The sequence below is a fragment of the Petaurus breviceps genome, unplaced genomic scaffold, assembly GCF_028583685.1.
Source record: "Petaurus breviceps papuanus isolate PSGF00001 unplaced genomic scaffold, PetGlider_PUasm1.0 90845, whole genome shotgun sequence".
Taxonomy (NCBI): Eukaryota; Metazoa; Chordata; class Mammalia; order Diprotodontia; family Petauridae; genus Petaurus; species Petaurus breviceps.
Window position 1 is genome coordinate 20,541,225 of NW_027187359.1, and position 26,136 is coordinate 20,567,360.

Genomic DNA, 26,136 nt, shown 5'->3' on the forward strand with positions numbered 1-26,136 from the left:
AACTGTCCTGCCTTCCCCCCTCCAAAAAGACAAAAAAAAATGCAGGGAGTCAATTGGCACAGCTTGATCTTTCAAGGTCTTTAATTCTTTTTCTTCTAGCATTAGCTAGAATATAAGGTCTTTGCAGGCAAAAACTGTCGTCTTTTTGCTTGTATTTGCATCCCAAATATTTAGCACAACACATAGCACATAGTAAGCACTTAATAAAAGCTTGTTTCCTTTCTTTAAAGTTGTTTCATAGTTTTCAGCCATATCTGACTCTTTGTGACTCCTTTTGGGGTTTTCCTGGCAAAGATACTAGAGTGGTTTGCCATTTCCTTCTCTGGCTCATTTTTACAGATGAGGAAACTGAGGCAAACAATATTAAATGAGTTGCCAGAGGTCACACAGCTAATAAGTGTCTGAGGCCAGTATCTGAACTGAGGTCCTCCTGACTCCGGACTTGGTACTTTATCCACTGTGCCATTGCAAGTTGACCTTCTTCAAAATAGGTCCAAAGGTCTAAATACTTGATAATTTGATGGTATGAATACTATGTTCCATAGAAGATTACATCATCAGTGTGCAATAATAGAATTATTACATAAATCTCCAATATGTATTTATTAGTTCATGCCATGAACCTTTCTTGGGTTCTGTAAAACAGCATCATTAAGATTTTTTTGTGAGGAGATGTTTAACTGCACAAAAACTTCAGTAAAATATTCATTAGACTGCATACTCCAATCTGTACTATTCTGTTTTGACTTTAATGAATGAGATATTGGCTAGAAATCGTAGTACTTTTAATTTATATTGACATTGTGGCAGTGTGATTCACTGGAAAGAGTGGTTGCTTTGAAGTCAGTGGACATGAGTTCAAATCCTGACTTATTACCTGAGTGACCTTAACCCTGGTAGGTCTCATTTTCCTCACCTATAAAATGAAGGATTTAAATTAGATGCTTTCAGAGGTACCTTTCTGCTTAGATCTATGATCCTATGATCTTATCTGAAGTATTTGCTGAATTTGTAGTTGTTTGCTAGAAATTCCATTCTTTCCACCATGCTTTATTCTTGGTAATAGCTTTTATCTTAAGTTTAATCTGGAAAATATCCAATTGAAGGGTTTTTAAAATTTACATCAACTGACCAGAAAACTTTCTGTCACAGTATGTACAAGTAAAAAGTAGTATATTTTTGTAACAATAGAAAGGGAAGATGAGTAAAATAGATATTATCATACTTAATCTTAACATATATTCATTTCTATTATATCTCTAGGACATTGGAATTTTTGACGGCATAAAAACAAGAGACAAAATGTTACCAACTATAGTTTGTTTGGCTTTCCACAAGAAATCTCATTTAAATAGATTCTGAGCTTCAATTTCCTCTTCTGCAAAATGAAGGAGTTGGATTAGATGGCGTCTAAGTTCTTTCTCAGTTCTGCAACTCTAATCTTATGATCCTGTGACCTTTAAGATGCCCTCCAGCTCAAAATATTATGATTATCCCATGCATGATCCTTTTACTTTCTGGAATAGTTTTACACAGAATCATAGGATAACTACTTCCAGCCACTCTGCTCTAGAATTTGTGACTCTGTTGGACAGAAAAGCCCTTTTATTCCTTAAGCATTGCAACTCCAGCTCTCTTCAGAACACCCAGACAGATATTCTGCCCCTCTGGATTCAGTTTTGTATCCTCTCCATCAGCAAATATTCACCAAACACATTTGTGTGCTTAGCACTGAGCCTGAAAGAACCGTTTCCAAAAAGCTGTGGTCTAGGCACCGAGAGAGAGAGAATATTTTCCTTCCAGGTTATTCTTGTATGACTTCACTCACTTTCTGAACTTACTGGTGATTGTTAAATCACAGATCTGCAGCCACACAACCAGGACCAAGGAAGCCTAAATCTGAGCATGACATTTCAATTAATCTGGTTACTATCTGGTCACTGTATACTATTCTCTGTATCATTTTTCCCTTTGTCAGCTTACTGACCAGTACAAAGGCAAATAGTAGTTTTCCTCAAAAGAATGTCTCCCTGTTAATTTGTCGCTCTCTGTTATTACTTGACTGCTGCCCAATTGATCATTTTTCCCAACTACTATTAGTCAAGTTAGTGTTATAGGACTAGCCCTGAGAAATTGTCTTCCGCTCATTCTGGGAAACTGGCGAAAGGTGAGCAGACAAGGAGGACAAAACCAGGCAAGCTAGAGATGTAAAACCTTTGGGAAGAGAAGAGAACCTCATTTGTAGTTAAGCTAGAAAATATTATAAATGAATATTACTTTTTTTACAAAATGTTTTAAAATACTTATTTTGCTTTAAGTATTTTTAAATAAGGTTGAACGCTGGGTTGTTTTGTTTTGTTTTTTCATGTGGAAAATGTTCCCAACCTCGGTGAGTGAAGGAAATAATTACTTAAATGTTAATTCCTCATACTGGTGTCACACATTCTTGGTCCTTTTTATGGCACTGCTATTGCTTGTTCTTAAACTGCTGTTATTATGGGGAGGTAGATAAGAAAGAAAAAAATCAGTAAAAATACTCAAATATAAATTTATTTCAGTTTCAGTTTGAACAAGTAGAGGGAATAATGTAATTGGAAATTTTTAACAAAGGCATATATATAAATACACATATATACATGTATATAAAATTTTTATTTTATAAAGTTAATCTAAGACATTTCACATATATGTTCACAAGGCCTTGAGCTATCTATCTCTTCCTATATTCTCCAGTAGATTGCATTCTTTACTATCTCCTTTCTCTCTGTTTTCAACCTCTCCCTAAAAAACTGGTTCACACTCTTCTGTCTTCCAGTACGCCTAAATCTCCTCCATTATTCCTCTTCTCACAGTCACTCAGACTGTTCCCAGTCTGGTTTCAAACCTCATCACTCTACTGAAACTGCTCTCCAAAATTGCCACTGATATATAATTGGCAAAACCTGATGGTCTTTTCTCAGGCCTCGTCTTCAACCTTTGTGCCGCCTTTGACCCTGCTGACCACCCTTTCTTCCTGCATATTCTCTCCTGTTTTCATGCCACCGCTTCCTCCTGGTTCTTCTCCTAACTGTTTCCTCTCAGGCTCTAGCTCATCTATATCATGCCCCCTGACCATAAGTTTTCCCCATGGCTCTATCTTAGGCCTTTTTCTTTTCTCTAGAACACCTCTTGGTAACCTCATCAATGCCCATAAACTTAATTATCATCCCATCATCTCAATTCAAATTACATATGTGTGTGTGTGTATACATTATGTATATGCATATGTGTATCACTTTTCAAACTGGATATATCAGAGACATCTTAAATTCAGCATGTCCAAAGTGAACTCATTATATTTTCCCCAAAACCCACCTTTCTTCCAGATTTCCCTATTTCTATTGAATATTCTATTCTACTCTCAGTCTCCTAGCTTCATGACCTGGTGTCATCTTCAGGTCATTACTCTCTCTCACCCCCATATCCAATCAATTGCCAAAACTAATTTTTTTTTTAAGCAATTGGGATTAAGTAATTTACTCAAGGTTACACGGCCAGTTATTTCTGGGTGTGGTGCTAAGTATCTAAGCCCAGATTCGATCCCCAGGTCATCCCAACACTGAGGCCGGTGCTCTTACTCACTGAGACACCTGGCCGCCCCTAAGCACTTGGGGTTAAGTAATTTGCTCAAGGTTACACGGCCAGGTGTTTCTGGGTGGGTGCTAAGTGTCTGAGCCCGGATTCTATCCCCAGGTCATCCTGACACTGGGGCCAGTGCTCTTACTCACTGTGCTACCTGGCCACCCCAAAACTCATTCTTTCTACCTCCACATTATCTCTCATATCCAACTCCCTCTTTTTACTCACATGACAACCACTAAATTTTAGTCACTAATTTTTCTTGCTGAGATTATCTTGGTGGTTTCCTACTGAGTCTTTTGGCCTCAAGTCTCTCCCCGTTCTAGTCCATCCTCTGCTCTGCTGAGTCATTCTTCTTAGGTATAGATCTGACACCCCTACTGAGCAATCTCAGGTGGCTCTATTCTTCCTCCAAGGCAGGGGTTCTTAACCTGGGATCCACAGACCCCCCCAGGAGTCTGTAGATAGGTTCCAAGGAATTCATGAACTTAGATGGGGAGAAAAAATAACATCTTTATTTTCAGTAACTTCTAACTGAAACTAAAAGCCTTTTACAACCTGTCCTCATTCTATATTTCCCATGTTGTTGGACATTAGTTTGCCTCCAGTACTCTGAGATAAGCCAAACTGAATTTCTCTTTCTTCCTCACACAAGACACTCCATGCCTCATCTTACTGCCTTTGGACTAACCATCTTCCATCTCTGAAATATAACCCCTTCTCTCTTCTGACTCATAGGATCTTCAGGTCTCTCTCTTCCCTCAAGGTGCAGCTCAAGCACCATCTTCTGCAGGAAGCCTTTCCTGATCCCTCTCCCACTACAGTAATCTCTCTATAAATATATGTGTGTGTGCATGTATACACATATACACACACACTTGTGAGCTGAGCAGGACTATTTCTGAGCCTTGTAAATATATCCTACAATTCACCCCAAACTTTGGTAACATGACTACAACTTTTAAAGAATTATACCCCTTGATTTCTTGCAAATGGTATAGTGTGATGCTTTACCCTCTGAAAAAGCATCATCCATGTATTCTCTTCAATAGAAGATCCAGTACCAAAGAAGGCCGTGTGCCACTTCAGTGGGAAAACATATGCAGATGAAGAAAGATGGGACATCGACAGCTGCACACACTGCTACTGTTTGCAGGGCCAGACCCTGTGCTCAACCGTCAGCTGCCCTCCTCTGCCCTGTAGAGAACCCATCAATGTTGAAGGAAGCTGCTGCCCAATTTGTCCAGGTAACAAAGCAATGGTCCTCCCATTTTTCAAGTTATCTTTGTTTTGTTTAAGCATGAGTGCGAGAAGTTTCATCCTATTTAATATACATTTCTCAAGCTGCTTATAGGAGCAAAGCAAAATACTTGGGGAAATCTGTCCATTAACTTATATGCTGTGGTTTTGTTTCATCTCATAAAAGACCAGGATTCTTCTGATGTATAGGTTCTATGCTCTTTAGATAAGAGTCTGGTCCTGTGAGTATTATGGAATAAGTATTGTCACTGCATCTTAAAGAAAATATATTGAATATTTGAGAACCAGTTTTGCTATTTGATACCCACCTTACAAAACTAGACGGACATAATGAGCCAAAGGTTCAATAAAAGGGATACTAGTAGACAAAACGGGCTGGGCTTTAACACGTGACTAGATATAAGGACCAGATCAAAAGGATTTACACGAAGCTTTTTCCCCACCAACCCCTTTCAATTAGTGCTTTACCACATGAATATATACCTTTTTCCTTCACCTCTTACCATATCAGACATTACTCTCATGTACCTGACTAACCTGTCACCAGCTCCACTTCCGTACCTCTTCCCATGCATTGTGCTTCACACAGATTCTCTCCTCATATTTCCCCTTCCCCAAATGTAGCCTTTCTTCCCTTTCCCATCATTGTTTCTCACTTACAGATACCTGATAGTGATATGATGCTTTGTGATTTCTAAAGCTCTGTGCCTCCATTATCTTGTTTGAGCCTCACAACATCCCCATGAACAAACTAAGACTCAGACTTGCCCACAGTCACACAGCTAATAAGTGTCATCTAGTAAGAGTTGGGATGTGATCAGATCTTTCTGATTACCAATTCTGGCATCTACTGTTCCATGCTGCCTTTCCATAAATCTGAGACTTGGTAGTCAATCCTATCTTTCCAGTAGCACCTCTGTAGTAGCCAAGCAGCCCCATATATCCAAGGACTGGAGACCATGAGCTAAGATTAAGTAAGCCAGTTGTAAAGACTCAGACTGGAATTCTGTTGAGGAACTAAAAGGACTAAAGAAGGCTACCACCTCCACTCTAGCATTGTACTGGATGGGCATTCAATAGTTCAAGAATGCAGTTCAATTCAACAGATATGTATTTGCACACTGTAAGAACAGTAAGTAATCACACTACTAGTAAGGAGTTAAGTACAAAGATGAAAAAAATCCACATAGTTCTTGCTCTCAAGATGTTTTATAAGCTAATAAGGGATACAACAAGCATACCATGCCTGACACATAGTAAGTGCTTAAAAAGTGTTTTTTCATTCATTTTCATTCAAGTATGGTCCAAGGTAGAATGTGGTGAGATAAAAGGAAAACTCAAAGAAAAATGCTCTAAAATTTTTCAGAAGGAAGAGATCAAAGAAAGCATCATAAAGCTGGTATTACCAAGCTGGGTTGTGAAAAGAGCCATAGGATTTCAACCAGCCAATACATTATACATTTCACACACGGGGGATGGCAGATCTTGAGACACAGAGGGAGGAAAGCATAGTATACTATAAAAGAATAGCTAGTAACCCAGTGTGTCTTGACTTAAAGTGACTGGAAGGGAGAAAGGAAATTTTGGAAGACCTTAAATGTCAGCCTAAGGAGTTAGTATTTCACAACTTTCTTCCTTAATTGTGTCTGAATATGATACCCTATTCATTATAATAGCTAGGACTCATAGACAGTTAATGGCTAATATACCAGAACAGTTCATAAAGAGGTGGACATTTTCATTAATCAAGTAATTAATTGGTATTAAGAGAACCAAAAAATTTAATTGAGTTTTTCACTGAATTAGCCACCTCTATAGGCATTGTATAAATATGACCTTAATTGGGTGTGTGTATGTATAAAATATATATATATATATGTGCATGTATATTCTATTTCTCTAAAACAGAATTTTATTTAATTTTGCTGTTTTAGAAAGCTGAGCTTACTGTTGAGATTCCTCTAAAACATTAAAATCTGAAAGACTTAGAATAATGGATAGAGAGCTGACCTAGTATTTGGGAAGTCCTAGATTTAAGTCCTGATTCTGTGATCCAGGGCAAGTCACCCAGATAAATTCCAAATTAAAGAAGAGTTGAATTTGTTAAAGGAGTTTCAAAACCAGCATACAACAACACTGGCAAAGTCACAGGTCCAGATTAAATTTATATTTATATACACATATATGCATATGTGTTTGTATACATATGTTATGTGTATGTGTAAATGCATATACACATATGCAAATGTATGTACATAAATATGTAGAAAGACACGAGAGAGAGAAACAGTCTAAATCTCCCATTTAAAGGAAGGACCATGAGTTAAAGTTTTGATGGTTTCATTTTAATAGTTTAATGTATTGATATGCTTAATAAATTCATTAATTTTATTTCCAATATGGAACCAGAAGAAAAAATAGGGCTTTTTCTTTGAGCTCTTATTATTGCCCAGAGCTTATCAACATTTCTTCACAAGTTTGGTGACTTTTTTTTTCCTTTAGAATTTTTATGTTCTTTTTTAGATAATTGTGAACATGGCACATCCCAATACCACTGAAGTTGTTTGAGTAGTCCACTTAGAACTAATGCCTAAAATTAAATCAGCAAATATTTGTTTAACATCTATTCTTTGTAAAGTAGTGAGCTCAACACCACAGAGAATACAGAGAAATACAAAACAAGGACCCAACAGTGTAGTTGGAAAGACAAAGTCCAAAAGCATGAAGTTAAATAATCATCTAATAGGTAATAAAGGCAAAAATGCAAGAACTGATGCAGAGTGCTATAGGAGTGGCAAATGGTAAGTGCTCTGAGTTCAGAGGAAGTAGTTATCATTATAGGTTGAAGTGGAGGCTTCACAGAGGAGAGCCATTGGAAGTTTATACATAACAAAATAACATACTAAAAATGATATTTCAGTAAATAATCTGATGGCAATGCAAAAAAAGTATATTATAAAAAAATGGAGACCAGATAAAAGACCTGGCAGTAGTCCAAACAGGAGAGGATAAGGTGTGAACGAGAGGTAGTGCTGAGAATAGAGAGGAAGGGAGAAACACAGGGGACAGGAAAATGCAGATAACATGACTGCATTCCTATTTTATTTATTGTATTAGTCCACTTAGAAAAAATTCAGATATTATTGAACACATACAAAGGGGTATGTGTGTGTGTGTGTGTGTGTGTACACCACTAAATGTCTTCTAGTCACTTTCTAGCAAATCTTTTTTTTTAAACTCTTGGATAGTGTTCTTTGACATTCCTGAATTTGCTGCTTTCAACTAAATGGTTCAGTAGAGAGAGTGCAAGATGCAGAGTCAGGAAGACCTGACTTCAAATCCACCCTGAAATACTTACTACCTGTGTGACCCTGTGCCACTCTCTTAATTTCTGTTAGCTTGTTTCCTTATCTGCAAGATGGGAGTGATGAGGGGCGGCCAGGTGGCTCAGCGAGTAAGAGCACCGGCTCCAGTGTCAGGATGACCTGGGGATCAAATCTGGGCTCAGATACTTAGCACTACACCCAGAAATAACTGACCGTGTAACCTTGAGAAAGTTACTTAACCCCAATTGCTTTAAAAAAAAAAAAAGAAAGAAAAGATGGCAGTGATGATAATAGTAGCACTTATTTCCCAGAATTATTATGAAACTAAAATAATACTTGGAAAGTGCTATTAACTGCTAGCAATTATCATTACACCCATTTTTAGATAAAAGTAAAAGAGAATTATGGTATCTTATCTGGAAATATATGGGATTTCTGTTTATTTTCTCTACAAAAATGTGTATTTGTTAAGTCACATGTGCTAAAGTGTGACCTGCCATTTTATCCAAGAGTTATCAATATGGAAGGGAGGTGCTTGTCCGTATAGGGGCACTACACTGTGCTATTTAACTATTTTTGTCACTAAATTGGATAAAAGCATGGATGGTATAGTTTTCATCTTTACAGGTAACACAAAGCTGGGAGGAATAGCAAACACAGATGACAGGATGGGGAATCCAAAATAATCCCAACAGGCTAGAATGATGCGCCAAGTCTACAAAGATGGAATTTAATGTGGATAAACATAAAATCTTTGAACACGAGTTCAAAATGTGAGCTACACAAATATGGGAAGGAGGCATCAGCCGATAAATCCACATGAAAGAGAGCTGAGGGTTTGGAGAACTACATGCTTAATCTAAATTGTCAAAAAAAAAAATGTCACATGGCATCCGGGTAAAATAAGATCCTAGACTTTATTAAGAGGTATGAGATCTAGAATAAGGAAAGTGCTGAATCCACTGTATTCAGCCCCAGTGAGGATATATCTGAAGTGGACCCGGTTCTGGGTGCCTTTTTTGGAAGGACCTTAATAAGAACATTGTGGGGGTGGGGGGGTGGATTTCCATATGGGAATTGGTCAAAAGAATAGGGAAACTTTAATCTAGAAGTGATGTAATAGCCTTTAAAAAAAACATTTGGAGGGCTTTTATGTAAAATAGGGAGCAGGCTTGTTCTATTTGGCTTCAGAGGGAGTAACAGTGGGTGAAAGTTGCAGAAAGAGAGGTTTGGGCCTAAAGGAAAGATTTCCTAACAGTAGACCCAGTCCAAAATAGAATGTGTTGCATTACAAGATATCTGGCTTCCTTTCACTTAAAGTCAAGGCAATAAGTCAACAAGCATTTATTAAGTGCCTGTGGTGTCAAGGCAATTGACTAAGAGCTGGAGATACAAAGAAAGATAAAAAAAATCTCTGCTGTCAAGGAGATCACAGTCTAATGGGGGAGACAACATGCAGACAGTATACAAACAGGATTGATAGAGGATAAAATGGATATAATAACCACATATTAGAGGTGTAGAGGGAATTCCAGTTTGGGGGTTTGTGGGACTTAATGGCCTCTGAGGTCCCTTTCCCCTCTTATTTCTGCAGTTCAGATTTAATGAGAACTGAAAAATGTGTATCATCTTCAAAAGGCCTAGGGAAGAGGCAGCACAGAGTAAAACCAGAAACTAGAAAACCTGGCTTCTCTTTCCAGCTCCACTGATAGCGCTCCATGTGATCTTAAGCGAGTCTCTTACTCCTACACCTTCATTTCTTTCCATATAATGAGAATATATACATTTATTCTTTCTCTGATTCCCCGGGATACCATGAGGATAAATAAGACCATAGATACTGGCACTTTCCCATTGTTCTGTCCAGCCAGCTAGATCTTTCTAAAAGTTTTACTAAGAGATCTTCACATATTCTGCCCAAGAGAAGATGTCGGCTCATCAGAAGAAAAGGATTTTAAATACAATCACACTTATTGCTTTCCATGAACCTCTTTCAGTAAGATGCATACCCTTCCCCCATACCCAAACAGCTAAAATGTTTTACATCCTTTGGAATTTTTCTACCTCTTTAGATAATCCTATCTCTGCTCATAATAATTTCTCCTAATTCTGTTTTTGCTTTTTGAAGGGGAGAAGGCAGGGCAATTGGGGTTAAGTGATCTGCCCAAGGTCACACAGCTAATAAATGTTAAGTGTCTGAGGCCAGATTTGAACTCAGGTCCCCCTGACTCCAGGGCTGGAGTCTATTCACTACACCACCTAGCCACCCCAGTTTCCCCTAAATCTGATAAAGGGAATAGTTAAATCAAGTAATCATTTTTGATGGTGGCAAGTATTCTTTCCTCTTCTAACTATTAAACTCTGGAATTCTATAAATGCACTCCAATTTTTTTTTTAGAATGTGATCTAGCTAACATGCCTTACATGTTATGATCTGAGCATGTCATGTTTTATACTTTGGAACAGTATGTAGTTTTTGACTGTGCATAGAAGGCATGGGCCCAGGTAAGAAGAGAATCTGCAATGTTCTATTTTATCCAGAGCATATTATTAATTTTGGAAACTTGTATTAATATGACCTAGAAAAAGATGCTTATGAGGTCCTTTCAGTCAGTCAGGCAGCCAGCATTTATTGAGCACCTGCTATCTGCCTGAACCTATGACTCTGTGGATACAGATACAGAAATGAAAAGCAGTTGGAGTGGGGAGATCAGAAAAGAACTCATCTTTCTTGGTAACAACTTCTTGTTTGTGGTACAGAATTTGAGTGAATTTAACTACTTTAGTATAAATAAGTATAGAAACTAAACTTTTCTGTCTAAAGAAAAAATGAAAGGAGTCTGTTTTTAAGGAAAAAAATAAAGGCGGTTTACAAATGATTTTAGCTGCTTTTAGTGGAAAAGGTCCTAAGTGTGTTCTGCTTGAGGTGATGAGTGGTGAGAACATTTTAGCATCATTCACCACATGTGTGCTTTCTTTATTATTCACACAAGAGGTCACCTTTATCCTAGAGAAATTCCTCTAATTTTTGTGAAATAAGTTGCCATGTAGAGATAGAGTATTTTGTACACTTGATGCGGTGACCATGAGAGGCCATGGTGTAATGGGAAGGCAGATTTGAAGTCAGAGGATCAGTGGCTCTGCAGCTTCTTCCTAGCGTGATCTTGGTTGAATCATTTAACCTCCGTAGCCCTTAGTTATTTCATTTATAAAATGAGAGGTTGGAGTAGATGATCTTAGTTCCCTCCCAGCTCTAAATCTATGATCATCTGATTAAAAGTCTTTTATTATAAATATAAGGGCAGCTAGATGGTGCAGTAGATAGAGCACCAAGCCTGAAGTCAGGAAGACTCATCTTTCTGAATTCAAATCCGGCCTCAGACACTTCCTAGCTGTGTGACCCTGGGCAAGTCACTTAATCCTTCTTGCCTCAGATTGCTCATCTGTAAAATGAGCTGGAAAAGTCAAAAGCAGATCACTCCTGTAACTTTGCTAAGAAAATTCCAAATAGGGGTCATGAGAAGAAATAACTGTAAATTATAAATATATCTTCCTAAAAGTAGGCCTTCTTAACCTGGGTTCTATGAACATTTAAAAATAAATTCTGATTACTATATTTCAATATAATTTCCTTTGTAATCCTATGTATTTTATTTTGTGCATTTAAAAACATTACCCTGAGAAGGGGTCCACAGGCTTTACCACAACACTGAAAGGATCCATCTCACTCATAAACACACACACACACGCGCGCGTGCACGCATGCATGAAGGGTCTTTCTCCCAGTTTCAAAACTTTTTTATTTCTGCTCCTAGCAAGACAACCAAATAACTACTTGACCAAACTTATATAGTCTTTGAGAATATATTTGTTACTTTTGATACTAACAGGTTTTGTGGAATCAGTCCAACATTAATCTTCTGTATTGAACACTGATGCTAGGAACTAGCTGGTCACTGGACTAGCAAGAAGTCATATGTGCTGCATTGAGGGTGAGCAACTGCAGCATAAGCCTAGCAAGGGAATGTTCACTATAGTTACAATATAACAGAAGTTACTACATAACCAATAAAATAGCTTTATTTTTGCCCTGAAGATTAATCATAAGGAGAAACTCCTAAGGTAACACTTGCGAAAGCACTTAGCACAATGCCTGGCATATAATAGGGCCTTTCTAAATGCTTATTCTACTCTTATTTTATTATATTTGGGTCTTTGCTTTGGAGAACAAAACTATACTTTTAGAACAGAACCGGTTTTTACTCTTGGAATTTTCAGGAAATCATTGGGAACCATCATTTTTCTGAGAGACTAAAAACCATTTGATCTGAAAGCCAAAGCAGAAGGTACAATGATATAAAAATAGCTTTTGCCCCTTGGCACAAATAGTTTTGCTTCTTGGTATAGAGTCAGACATGACTGAAAAACAACTGAATGAATGAATAGGTACTTAGCTCACATCCTCAGCCCACTGGTCCAGAACTCCCTGATTTCTGCTAAGACCCCTCCCACAGTTCACTTAGAGAATTATTTGGGTAGATAACTTGAACCAAGAACGAACAGTTGATGAGCTCTATTAGTAACTGCATTGTGATTATTGTTTTTATGGGTGTTCTCTTATAAATGATGAGTAGCTTTATTGCAAAAATAATTTGTTAAAATATTAGACCTAGTCATAAGGGAAAGGGTTAGCAAAATAAGTTTATTATATTATAAAGTAGAGATGCTTCAGATTTTTTCCCCTAATTCCCTAAGTATTAATCCAGTTCTTGCTAATTTTTCTTCAAGAAGAGCTACAAAAAATATCTTTTATTGGTACCCATGAAAAATTCTCAGTATTTTAGGTGAATCCCAGAAGATTCAGGTCCAAAAACATCAAGCATTTGAGACAAATAATATTATTCTTCTAACTTTGCTTTGTTTTATGAGCCTGTTGGTCAAAAAAGTGCCAAGATATCTCATTGTTAGGGTATATAAATACAATTTACTAATGATTTTAACTGAAAAGAATAATAAACCATCCAAATGAATAAGCTACTATTTAACCTTACTTTGGGGATATCACACCAAGTCTCTGATTCAGTCCCTTTCAGAGCAAGAATGTATGGGGCAGGGGAGGAGAGCAGGGAGGAATTGATAGAAGGAGAAACAAATAGGGAATATAGAGGGAGATCCTTTAGTCATTAAAGTTCTATTTTTTCCTTACTTTAATTGGAATCAACATAGCAAGAATGCCCAAAGTACCATATGAGTTTATCATAAGTGATCCAAAATAAATGTTTATGTTTCAAACCACTATACCTTCAGTTTCCTGATTAGAGGTGAAAAATGAAGATGCATTATCATTACATGAGAATGAAGGAACTTACACCTTATTTTATGGGCTTTGGCTCCTGGGCTACCAAGATAATGGATATGTCTTTAACTACTCAAGAAAACCAAGGAACTAGAACTTCGCTTAGTATACCAGCAAAGAAATATTGAGTGAATGAAATGCCCAGGTTGGTTTGAAAATAAGAAAATGATCATATTCTTACTCTTGTCATCTCTTATGAAATGTATCCCTTTTTTTAGAGATGTATGTACCTGAACCAACCAATATTCCCATTGAGAAGACAAATCATCGTGGAGAGATTGAATTGGAGGTACCAGTGTGGCCTACCCCTAGTGAAAATGACATCATCCATCTCCCCAGAGGTAAGTTGTAGGGTAGGCTGGAATAAATGGGCTAATAGATGTGAAGGCATTCTTTTTACATGTTCTTGTCTAACTGTTCAGATTCTCACTGTGGGCCTTTTAGAACTAGTAATGCAAGGTATAGACACACCCTTGACAGCCTTCAGAGAGTATCTTATGTTTTCTGCCACCATTGTTAATGCCCTTAATTTTGATATTGAAAAAATAGTATAGTGTTGCCTTTTAAAAAATCCCCATAGGAAAACTTTTAAATGGACTCCCATAATAATTAGAAGCAATTATTACATCCCAGACATACCATCAGAAATTTGTTAGTTATTACATGTTAAAAAAAATAACTGAAAATAGATGTCTTATCTACTTAATAAGAAATAAAAGCTCATGGTCTTACAAAGAAGTATAAGAGCTGACATATTTCCACACCAGAAAGTTCATGGTGAAGTTAAGTGCTGGATGAGTCAGGAAGTTCTAGGTTCAAATCCTGCCCCAGACATTTAACAGCTGGGTCACTCTAGGCCTCATTTTCCTCTTCTGTAAAATGAGAGATTCAGACTCCATGGTCCCTTTCAGCTCAAATCTATGGACCAATGACATTAGGTATTTGATAGGGTTTTTTTGTCATTTTATAAAGAAATTGCAGACGTATAAAATATTTGATTCTATGAAATCTATTCATAGTATTTAAGTATGGAATCTTCTATTTTATTATATATAGTTAACTCAATATAGATTTCATGTCTCACATACACTGAATTTTCTAACAGTTTGACTTTTTTCTTTTAGTAATGTTCAGACAAAGTTATAGTTAGATCAGTTTCCTTGAGGGCCTTAAAAGAAGGTTTCTGACACTGAGAATGATTTAAGAAGTTACTGAAGTATTAAATAGAAGGTCAGTTGAAAAAGGTTAAGTTATTAGTTGAGGAATATTTTAAAGCAACAAGATACAATGAAAATTTTACTAGTTTATGGAATAATTTTTTAAAATTATTATTTCTTTGGGTAGACTCTAAGCAGCCCTTGTTACCAAGCAAAAGACTTCTTTTCCCAGTTTTCCTTTAGCATCCCTTGCTCACCATTGCCCTTTCATAGGAAATAAGAAAATTCATGATTCCTCTATAAATTATGAAGGAAGTAAGAGGGAACAAATGTAGTCCTCCTCTTCTTTTGCCCTTCTTTTTTACCCTTCTTCCAGTTTGGGACTGAATATCAGACCAGTGGGATGAACTAGAGAAGCTAAGTTGAATTAGGAGAGGCCAAAGTTACAATCTTCCAAACCAGTCCTGATAGTTTAACTTAAGCAATGGCAATGGACCTGGGGAACTAACCCAAAAAGCAAAATAAGTTTAAACCAAAGGCTTTTCCAGAACATTCTGATTGTTTTTGCTGTACATTTCTTTATTTTTCCATTGTGTTATTAAGGTATCAGTTAATGTTTCTCCTTCTAAGAACTTTGTCAAGATATGTATTTTTTTTAATTTTAAGTTATATTCAAGTTTTAGTCATTCTCTGAGCTGTGGCCACCTAGTAAAAGGACCTGAGGCCTAATCCGTTATTTCACTTTCTGCCGGTGTCCTATGTGACCTTGTGTAACTCACTTCCCTTTTCGGGGCCCAAGGTTCCTCATCAAAAAAAGGACATTGGACTAGGTAACCTCTGAAGTCTTTTCTTGCCCTAAAGCTATGATCACAAATTAAATATGTTTTTATTTTCCTCGCCAAGTTGGAACCATCATTTACCTGCCCGATGTTCTTTCCCAGCCTTGTTTTTTAATACTCCTGCCCCCTCAGAATTTATGATCCCACCCCAAGGGATTCACTTGATCCCTTAAATAGAAAGCTAGACTTTAATCATGTTGATAGCACAATGTTTTCATAGTTGAGAACTAAAATGAGAAGTAAAACCCAGTTGTTGAAACTAATAACAATAGAGACTTCCATTGTCTTCCCTGGGGCAAATATCAAAGATATAACAGAGAACTTCCCAAGACTGGTTAAAACAGATGACTTGCTGACTACTTAGGATGATTCACTTGGGCATAATTCATTCTGCCAGAAGAAACCTAAAAAGCATTGCAAAAGGTAATGAAATCTTGAGAAAGAAACTGAGACCAGGCAGGAATAGGTGGTATTGCCATCATTGCTGCCTGTTAAGGACAAAGGATGTGAAAGAGAAAAATTGACTTTGGTGGTCAAAAAGATATTGTCTGAGAATGAAGATTCAAATTTCTAAACCACAGACTGAAATTACAAGAATGTCAGACCTATCACAGAGGTTAGTGAGAATATATTTTGTCAGGTGTCTTGCAAATCTAATCAAAACAGGTTTAAATTAAAAAGGTTGGGGGAAAAACAACCTCTAATCTCAAGATTCAAGAAGCCACAATGCAGAAATAATAGCTACTGAGACATCTAGAAGCTCAAAGGAAACATATTCCAGGAAAGGAACTAGCAGTAAAAGTCATAGTCTCAAATCCAGCAAAGTAAACTAAAGGCCCTAACCAAAAGAAGGCAAATTATACCTCTTAGGTCTTAGGTATCACTGAGGCCAGGTGAGATGACATTCATGACTGGAATGTAGGTCTGGATGCATATACTTTATTCGAAAGAAACAGAATAGCATTGTACATTTAGAAAGTATTTTTATGTGAAGAAATCTAGGAACAAGAAGAGGGAAGCATTATGGAATGAATTTTGGGAGAAACAGAAGCAATTTACTCATCAGTACATACTATAGATCATCTGAACAGAAAGAGTAGATAGATGAGGAGTTCGGGAAGTAGAGGCATAATATAGCATTGACTGACTTTTGCTGTGCATCACACATGATGTGGCTGTATCTCATGCTTAGAAAACCCTCCCTTCTTATCTCCCCCTCTTGGAGTCCTTGGTTTCATTTCAGTATTCAGATCAAGCAAAGCCTTCTACATAAACCTTCTCCTATTCCCTATCACTAGCATTCTTCCTCCCCAAATTGACCTTGTATTTGTAATTTAAACAAAAACATCCATAGACTATTAGCTACCTGAGGGTTGGGACACCATGAGTTTTATCACCTAACTCTTGTGGCTCCAAGAAGCTGTAGCATGCACAGTGGCCACACCCCTGCAAACCATTTCAGCAGAAGAGCTAAACCAGGTTGAGGGTAATCGTGGGATCTCAAACCCATTGGTGAGTTAGGGGGTGTCTACCCCAAGCATGTTAAGACTTCCCCTGGTGGAATGGGTGGATGAGAACAGTTTGTTCCAACAGCCATGAAGGCAGCTGAAGCAGGTACTGTGGAGAGCTTAGAGCTTTGTTAAACATCGAAGATGCCAAGGTCATCCACTGCATTTTGAGCCATCACCAGTTGTCTTGATTCTGTCCTGCCACTAGACTATGATGACTCTGGAGGAGAGAATGAGGCTGACAACTTTATGCAGCTCAGCCTCCCTTAAAATCCAATTTACGCAGGGATCAAAAGACAAAAGGGGGGGGTGGGGGGGGAGGCCTAACCATATTTTATAAATGCTTGTTGATTGATGGTGATAGGGGACTTCAATTATCTAATAAACACTTGCCCAGAACTAGGAAAAGAGGTGATTACAAAGAACCAGACTGACTTCATCAAGATCATATTGTGACAAAGTAATTTTATTTCCTTTTCTGACAGGGTTATTAGAGTAGAAAAGGGGAATGCTGCAAAAAGAGTTTACCTAGACTTCAGAAGTTTTTTTGATAAAAGTATCTCATGCTTTTCTTGCAGAAAAGACAGACTGATATGGACTAGGAAACTGTACAAGTGGATATGGAAGTTGTTACTTAATCATATTGTAATGGATCCATGTGAATTGGAAAGGAGGCCATAAAGGACCTGTGTTCAACCTTTTGCTTTTTGACATTTTTATTTGTCTTCAATAAAAGCACCGGCATAATCCTTCTGAAATCTGCAAATAAAAATGAGATGAATAGATAACATACTGGATGACAGTGTGAGGATCTGAAAAAATCTTGACAAACTAGGAAAATTAATTAAGAAGATTAAGTTAAAAGTAATAACAGTCTTAGATTTCAGTTAAAGAAAAATAATTCACAAGTACAGCATTGGGGGAAGTATTGTCATAGGGCCATTTATCTAAAAAAAAAAAAACCTGGGCTTTTACTTTTTTAGTTTAATGAATCAAGTGATATGGCAACCAAAAAAAGGGTTGGGCTACATTTAAAAAGGAATCGCTTTCAGGAATAAGGTTATGAGAATCCCACTGTAGTCTATCAGAACACATCTGCAATATCGTGTTCAGTTCTGGGCACCACACTTTGGAAAAGACATTGATAACTAGAGAGTAATTGAGGTGGGGAAGCCTTGAGTTTGTGCCAATCAGTTGAAGAGGAATTTTGAAATAGCTAAACAGTAGTGGAATGGATCCTTTTAGAAGACTAAATGTTTTCATAGATGATTTGGACTGAATGTTTCCTTTTAATACTGAAATAATTATTCCATGAAACTTGTTTATAATGTAACTTGGATAGCCCTCCAAAACTGGTTTAGGATTTAGTAACAAGTACTTGTGTTTTATTGTTTTATTTTTTCCCAGACATGGGTCACCTTCAAGTGGAGTACAGAGATGGGAATGGGCCACATCTAAGTGAAGATACTTCTCTTGCTTCTTTTGCCTGGGTTGCAGGAATAATGGGAGTCCTGGGTCTTATAGTAATATTCTTATTTTTAAATCAGAAGAAACAGTGGATACCAGTGCTCTGTTGGTATAGAACACCTACAAAGGTAGAGTATTGAAATTTTTATTGTTTTGTGAAATTAGAAAAGCATAACTTAGTGCTTAAGAATTATTTAGTAGAACTCAGGTTTTATGCTATGTAGTTTCCAATGATTATCAGGCTATAAATATCAAATAGCTGTTAATTTCATACTATTGATTAATGAGCCCTGATATGTGAAACATCCATTCTCTTCAATTTACCTTGAGGTTCTCAAAGAACCAATTGAACATAGCCTTATTCATAACAGACACAGATTATAACTATTATGGAAAACTAAGTGTAACTTGATTATACTGGGTGGGACATGAGCAAAACCAAGTAAGAATGAGAATGTCCACAATAGAAAGGGAAAGTATAAAAGATGGCAGAGGAAAAAATGTGATAGTGAAAAAGAGAAAAAAGATAAGGAAAAGTGAATAATATCAGTAGTTCACATTTATATAGCTTTATAATTTACAAAGAGCTTTACATAAGTAATCTGATTTGAGCCTCACAGGGATGCTGCGAAATAGGCAGTACAAATAGTGTCTCCACTTTACAAATGAAGAAACAGACTCAGAGTAGAGTGACTTACCAAAGTCATATAGTTAGTAAATGACACAGGTAGGCCTGAAATCCTAACTCTGACTCAAAGTCCAGTGCTTTCCCCATACTGGCTCTTGAAATAGTGGGAAGAGAACTTGGAGTACAAAAAAGAACAAAAATCTTCAAAATGACGTTTGAATCTGAATCTGTCAGTACTGATAGAGAGCACAGACATTAAGCCCATCAGCTTTCACAAACATGTTTGGATTATGTCTGCTAGGGGGCAGGATAAAAGGTTGTTGCCTCTGTCACTAAGGAAGGTGTTCTAAATAGCTGGATTCTAGGTAGCTAGAAAGGCTGAAAACATCATCTAATCCAATTTGCTATCTAAAACAGGAATAACTTCTACATCAGCCCCATACCAGTGGGGAACCAGCCACTGTGCTAAGTCCTGGGGATAAAATTACTACAAGATAGTCCATACCCTCAAACAACTTAAATTCTAAAAGGGGAATCAATACATAAAGAAGTGCTGAAAAGCACAGGAGAGGTACATATGTATGACAGCATGAGTTAATTTGCATTAGTTAAATTAAATAGAGAATTTGACAGTAGACAAGTTGCATTTCTTTTCTTTGTACTGAACATGGCAGGTGGCACCATTATTCAGGAAGTGAAGTCCTGGATCTGGGCAAGATAAGGCCAAAGCCCATAAATCAGGGATAATTCCAGGAAGACTCTAGGTTTCTAATGGGAAGAAGTGGGGATGAGGGAGGCAACACTGTCTGGATCTGGGCCTGAAAAGCCACCTAATCCAACCCAGTACCTATAGAAACAAGGATTTTACCACCTCACAAGGCAATCTGTTCTATTGTCAAATGGCCCTGGTTGTTAGCAAGGTCTTTCTTATTTTCACATATTGGCCCTTCTTTTCTGAAAGAGGAGGCAAGGATGACACTTTAGTTACAAGCCTGGGGGTCTGGGAGGATGGTGGTGCCCTCAAGATTAATAGGGATGCTAAGAAGAGGAGGAAGATTCTAGGGCGAATAATAATGGCTTCAGTTTTGAACATGCTGAATTCAAGAAGTCTGCATAACATCCATTTCAGGATGTACAGTATGCACTTGGAGATAGGAGTCTGGAATTGCAGCAGAGGTTAGGGCTGGATGAGTAGATTTGAGAATCATCACTAGAGAGATGATGATTGACTCCATTAGCACTAATGAGATCATCAAGTGAAATAGTATAGAGGAAGAAGAGGACCTAGGACAGAGTCTTGAAGGACACCTATAGTTAGCAGGCATGACCCGGATGAATCCAACAAAGGAAGGAAAATGAGGAGCAGTGAGACAGGAAGAGAAAGAGAAAACAACAGTGTTGTGAAAACCTAGAAAGATGAGTATCGAGGAGAAGAGTCATTGACAGTATATAAGAAAAAAAATGAGGATTGAAAAGAGACCATTAAATTTGGTGATTAAGAGATTATGAGTAACTTTGGGTACAGCTAAGTACCTCAGATTCCTTCACTACTTCATGTGACATGCTATCCAAATCTCTACCATCCTAGGCTTCTTCTACTGAACATGCTTTGATTTGTCCTTGAAATGTGACACCACCATGAACAGAATTACTGTATAATCTCACCCTTTTGGCTAGTGCAAAGTATTGTTACATCACTTTATTTGGAGACTGATATTAATTTTGTGCATTGTAGACTGACTAGGGACCTAATTCCACTCTTGTTTTTCTTTCTCTCTTTTTAGCCTTCTTCTCTAAACAATCAGCTGGTATATGTGGACTGTAAGAAAGGAACCATGGTTCAGGTGGATAGTTCTCAGAGAATGCTAAGAATTGCTGACCCAGATGCAAGATTTAGTGGCTTCTACAGCATGCAAAAACAGAACAACCTTCAGGCAGATAATTTCTATCAGACAGTGTGAAGAACTACACCCTCGGTGAGGTTTAAAAAAAAAAGACAGAAAAAGACTAAAATCTGCTATAACTTAGAAATTTGTGCACTTGCTTAGTGGGTTGTATTGGATTTGTGACTTCATGTACAGCTCTAAGACCTTCCCGGGATGGGCTTTGTCTACAGCGAGGTGCCAGAACAAGCATTCCCACTCTTCCTCACGATAACTGACCAAGTGTTTTCTTAGAACCAAAGTTTTCAAAAGTTGCTAAGATATATTTGCTTGTAATATAGCTGTAGAAATACTGGGGGAGGGGGGTGGGAACATTGAGTTTGGGAAGTGGGTGGGAGGGTTGTGTTGGGAAGACAGATTGGTCAGCTTGGCTTGGGGAGAAACCCGGTAAAAATAAAACCAGTCAAATGGCCGAGCATCGGGAGGACTATTTTTTTTTTCTCATTGTTCTTAAAGCTGCATTGGTTGCAACAAAGCCTAGCCTAAATGAAAAGACAAGAAAAAGGTCTCACAATTCAGCTGCTGTAAACCACCTCAGAATGACAACACTCGGAGACAAAAGCCTTTAACAGCCATCCCGGGTGTCCTATAGCCACAGGTTCTTCTATACAATCAGAATGTGCAGTAGGCAGTGAGAAAGCCAGGGTGATGGGTTAGCAAGATCTCTCAGATGCGGGTTATTAAGGATGTGTACAGTTATTCCTTGTGCTGCTTTTATTGTCTTCTTCCAAGCCAATCAGCCAGTTACTGGCAGAGTTAGCAAATGAATGAGACTGAAGTCATTTCTTGATATGAGCACTGGAGCTTTTCTTATGACAGTCTGGAAGGAAGGAAAGGGCAAAGAACGCCAGGCATTTCCAGGGGCTTGTCCATTTGTTTGTTGTTGCTTTGTTCTGTTCTGTTGTGTTGGTTGTTCATAGTTTCAAAGTATAAAAAAGGTTAGTTTTTGTTGAAGCTCTAGCTTAAAAGGAAACAGGTTTTGTGTTGGTTTTTGTTTTTTTGTTGTGTTTTTTTTTAAGGAAAAAAAGAGACTGTTTTAGGATTTTTCCTTATTATTTACTGGTTCTACAAAATAGAAACTACTTCCGTGCTAGGAAGCAGCTTAATTTTAATTGTATATTATTCAAGCACCTTTGTTGAAGCTCAGAAAAAAATTATGCCTCTTTAAACTTTAGCAATTATAGGAATATTTATGTAAATATCTTAAGCTTCAAAAAAAAACAAGAGTATTTGTGTGCATGTGTATATTTATATATATATACATATATATTTATACACATACAATTTATGTTTTCCTGTTGAATGTATTTTTATGAGATTTTAACCAGAGCAAAGATAGATTAAATAGGCATTCCATACCAATGCTTTTAATCACTTATGAACTTTTAAAAAAACAAAGAAAAGATCTCACTCTAACTACAGTTTAATTTGAAAGTGAGGAAAGTGTGTGCCTGTGTGTAAATATATATATGCATATATATACATTCACACATGTGTGTGTTTGTGCACACAAGAAGGTATGCATGTGCACACATTTTTAGCAGTCAGTCATCAATGCTCTTGCTATGGAGAAGGGTGTTCTTTCACTTTTTTTCCTCCTTTAGTATTGGTTTTCAATGTACTCATTGGCTAGAGACACTGATGGCAATTTACATGCAGCACTAATCAGCTCCTGGATTTTTTTCTTCAAACAATTGTTTGAAACAACTACTGGAATATTGTCCACAGTAAGCTGGAAGTTTGTTGTAGTTTGCCTCAATTATAACTCTGACTGTATACTATAGTGTTAATTTTTCAAACAGCTCTTAGCACTTTTATATTAATTACCCATTTGTGCATTGACTTTTCTTTTACAAATGCTTGTTGTGAAAGACACAGATACCCAGTATGCTTAATGTGAAAAGAAAATGTGTTCTGTTTTGTAAAGGAACTTTCAAGTATTGTTGTAAATACTTGAACAGAGGTTGCTGAACTTTAAAACAAATAATTAATTTATTATTATAATGACCTAATTTATTAATCTGAAGAGTAACCATTTTTGTTTTAGAATATCAAAAAGGTGTTCTAGCTGTTTGCATCAAAGAAAAAAAAGATTTATTATCAAGGGGCAATATTTTTTCTGTTTCCAAAACAAAATTTGCTAGAAATCCGGTATTACAGAAACAGATTTACATCTGCCTAATTACTACAAATTTTGTCGACAATTAATCCATTCCTGGCATTTAAAAAAAAGTCTTTATCCAAAAATTTGTAAATGCTTGCTTTTGTTTTACAATCACGGCCATATTCTGAAAATACTAACAGGATATAGGACATGGTGTAAATTTTGTTATTATTATTTTTAAAGATATGATTTATCCTGAGTGCTGTATCATTACTCTTTTACTTTTTGGTTCCTGTTGTGCTCTTGTAAAAAGAAATACAAATAAGATTTCCTGAAAAATAAAATAGATATGTGGCACTTGGAGTGCACTGCAGTTCTACAGTTTGTTTCCTTTTCTTCAAAAAGCAAAACTGTAAGGTGGTTCTTTGTGATTTGGTTCCTAACAGCAAATAAACATTTTGAATCTAAAAGATGCACTGTGGTTTTCAGTAGAGTATATTACCTGTTGTTTAAGAGAGAATTATTTCCCATCCTATTTAAATGAAGTCAATGCTGTGAAATTATTGGCATAAAAGACATACTCCCCAACTCTCCTCCCACATGCCCCCCAAAAAATTTTTCTCCAAGAACCCAGGCTTTTCCCAAATAAATTGTGTAACTGAGACCCTCTACAGTCCTTCATGGTAGAGATATTGGGCTAAAAATACAACCCTTGAGGTACTTGTTTCTACAGAAAGATACTGCCTTTGTGGTACACTAGAATCACTAAGTAGGGACACATCCAGAATCTAATACAAATGTTTTGACAATCACAAATTCAGATAATACAGGCTCATGACAATGAACAAGCAAATGGACGTGAAGTTCTGTGCTGAGAAATACTTCACCTTAATGAACTACAGTATCCATGAAGTCTCCTTGAACTAATCCATAATGGTATCATGTGGGCCATGCCACAGAAAAGCAGGAAACATTTCAGATCACTTTGTAGAGTCAACATAATAACCACAGACAAACATTTCATCTGTAGAAAAATAAGAATGCCTATTGACCTACCTACAGAATTCAAATCTTTAACTTCTAATTCAGGCTTCACTAACTTGGAATGTTATAAACTTCAGTTCAACCTTTGTCAAGTTTTCTATGAAGATAAATAAGACAGGTGAATTTAGCCCACTTAAGAGAAAATACTGTTTTAAACAATTTAAAAGCATCCATTTTAGAAACAGTAGTCTAAGGTCACAGAATGATCAAAACTTGAGAACTGGAAGGAACTTCAAACAACTTGTGTCTGAGCAAGAATATTTTTTTTAATTCTCAACAAGTAATCTTGTAGCATTTTCTTAAATATTTCTAATGAGAGAGAACCCACTATCTCCCAAGGGAATCTATTGCACTTAGGGACAGGTCCGTCAGGAAGGTATTTCTTCTTACCACAAGCCCAAATGTCTATCCACCTATGGCTCCCACTTCTGCCCTTTAAGATCAAACAGAAAAGGTCAAATCCCCCTTGTATTTCGCCAGTCTTGGTTCTTCAAATACCCACATCCCTAAGAACTTGTACTCAATTATTTTCTTCGTCTAGGTAGTATAAAGCTGCATTTCTTTTAAAGAGAATTGAGAGGTTTTGATTACGTTAGGCTGACCCAATTAATTTAAGTTGGAGAGACCATCATGAATATAGATCAGAAAGAGAGTCATTCCTTTTCACTCTCCTTCACTGGCCCATCCTCCTGCCCCACTCCTACACATGGGCCTTTTTTCTCTCTACACTCCCTCAGTGATTTCATCAACTCCAACAGGCACAAACTATCATCTCTATTCAGATAACTCCCAGATTTATATATCCAACTATGACCTGTCTCCTGAATTCCAGCTCTATATGACCAGCTGCCTGTTGGATATATTTCCAAACCATATGCCCACAGGCACCCTAATTTAATGTATCCAAATACTTAAAATCTTGAGATTTTAATACTTAAAATTTTAATATTTAAATACTTAAAATCATCTTTAAAAAAAATCCTTCCCTCTTCCCAACTTCACTATTATGGTCAAAGACCTTTTAGTCACACATGTTCACAACTTTGAAGCAGTCCTTGACTCTTTTTTCTCTCTCACCCCTCATTATCAATCAAGTGCTTTCATTTGTAGGTCTACAATGTCTTTAACATCCATCCCTTTGTATTCATTGACATGGCCATCATCATAGTTCAGTTCCCTTTAACCTGAACGCTTGCCAAGAGTCCTCCCTCTCTGACCTACCCTCCATAAAACTGCCAAATACCAATTTTGGAGGACGGGACCCTGTCACTCCACTCGAAACTCCAGTGGCTCCCTCTTGCCTTCAAGTTAAAGTAGAACCTGATCCTCAGTTCAGCTTTTAGACTTTTACAATCTGGCTCCAGCCCTACCTTTCCAGAATTACTTTTATGTTATTCTCTTTCACACATTTGACATTCCAAACTGGCATACTTGTTCTGCCCTATATGTGTAATTCCCATCTCCTATCCTCACACCATCATATAAGGTGTCCTCTATGCCTATAATACACCCCTTCCTTTAAATTTCAGCTTAAATACTACTTCTTACCGGAAGTTGTTAATGCCTCCCCTCCAAGCAAAATTACTTTCTATCTATACACATATTCTCACTTTACTTTCATGTGTTCATGTCCCCAGTAGAACAAAAATTTCTTAAGAACGTGGGCGGGTTTTTTTTTTTTTCAGTTTTTAGATCCCCAGCACCTAACAGTGCCTGACACATAGAAAGCACTTAATACATGCTTGTTGAAGGAATGAAATTCAATATAAAGTGACTGCTATCCAGTCCACTAAAATGGGATGAGCTGCTCAGAATCAGCTTCATCCGGAACAGCTATGTGCCATAAAAGACATAAACATGGAAATACCCATACCTATGACATGGTG

The 26,136-nt window shown here is 37.1% G+C and overlaps 1 protein-coding gene across 4 annotated transcripts in view; it reads left to right on the forward strand.

The window, feature by feature from the left end:
* The window catches only part of CRIM1 (cysteine rich transmembrane BMP regulator 1), a 249,232-nt gene extending 225,556 nt beyond the window's left edge, over window positions 1–23,676 (forward strand). For all 4 annotated transcript variants that reach the window (XM_069072192.1, XM_069072191.1, XM_069072190.1 and 1 more), the window contains 4 exons: window positions 4,671–4,865; window positions 13,779–13,901; window positions 18,472–18,659; window positions 20,944–23,676. In XM_069072192.1, the coding sequence (XP_068928293.1) occupies window positions 4,671–4,865; window positions 13,779–13,901; window positions 18,472–18,659; window positions 20,944–21,120 (683 nt within the window). In that variant the 3' untranslated portion in view covers window positions 21,121–23,676. The remainder of the gene's footprint in view (window positions 1–4,670; window positions 4,866–13,778; window positions 13,902–18,471; window positions 18,660–20,943) is intronic.
* Window positions 23,677–26,136: the final 2,460 nt, after the last annotated feature.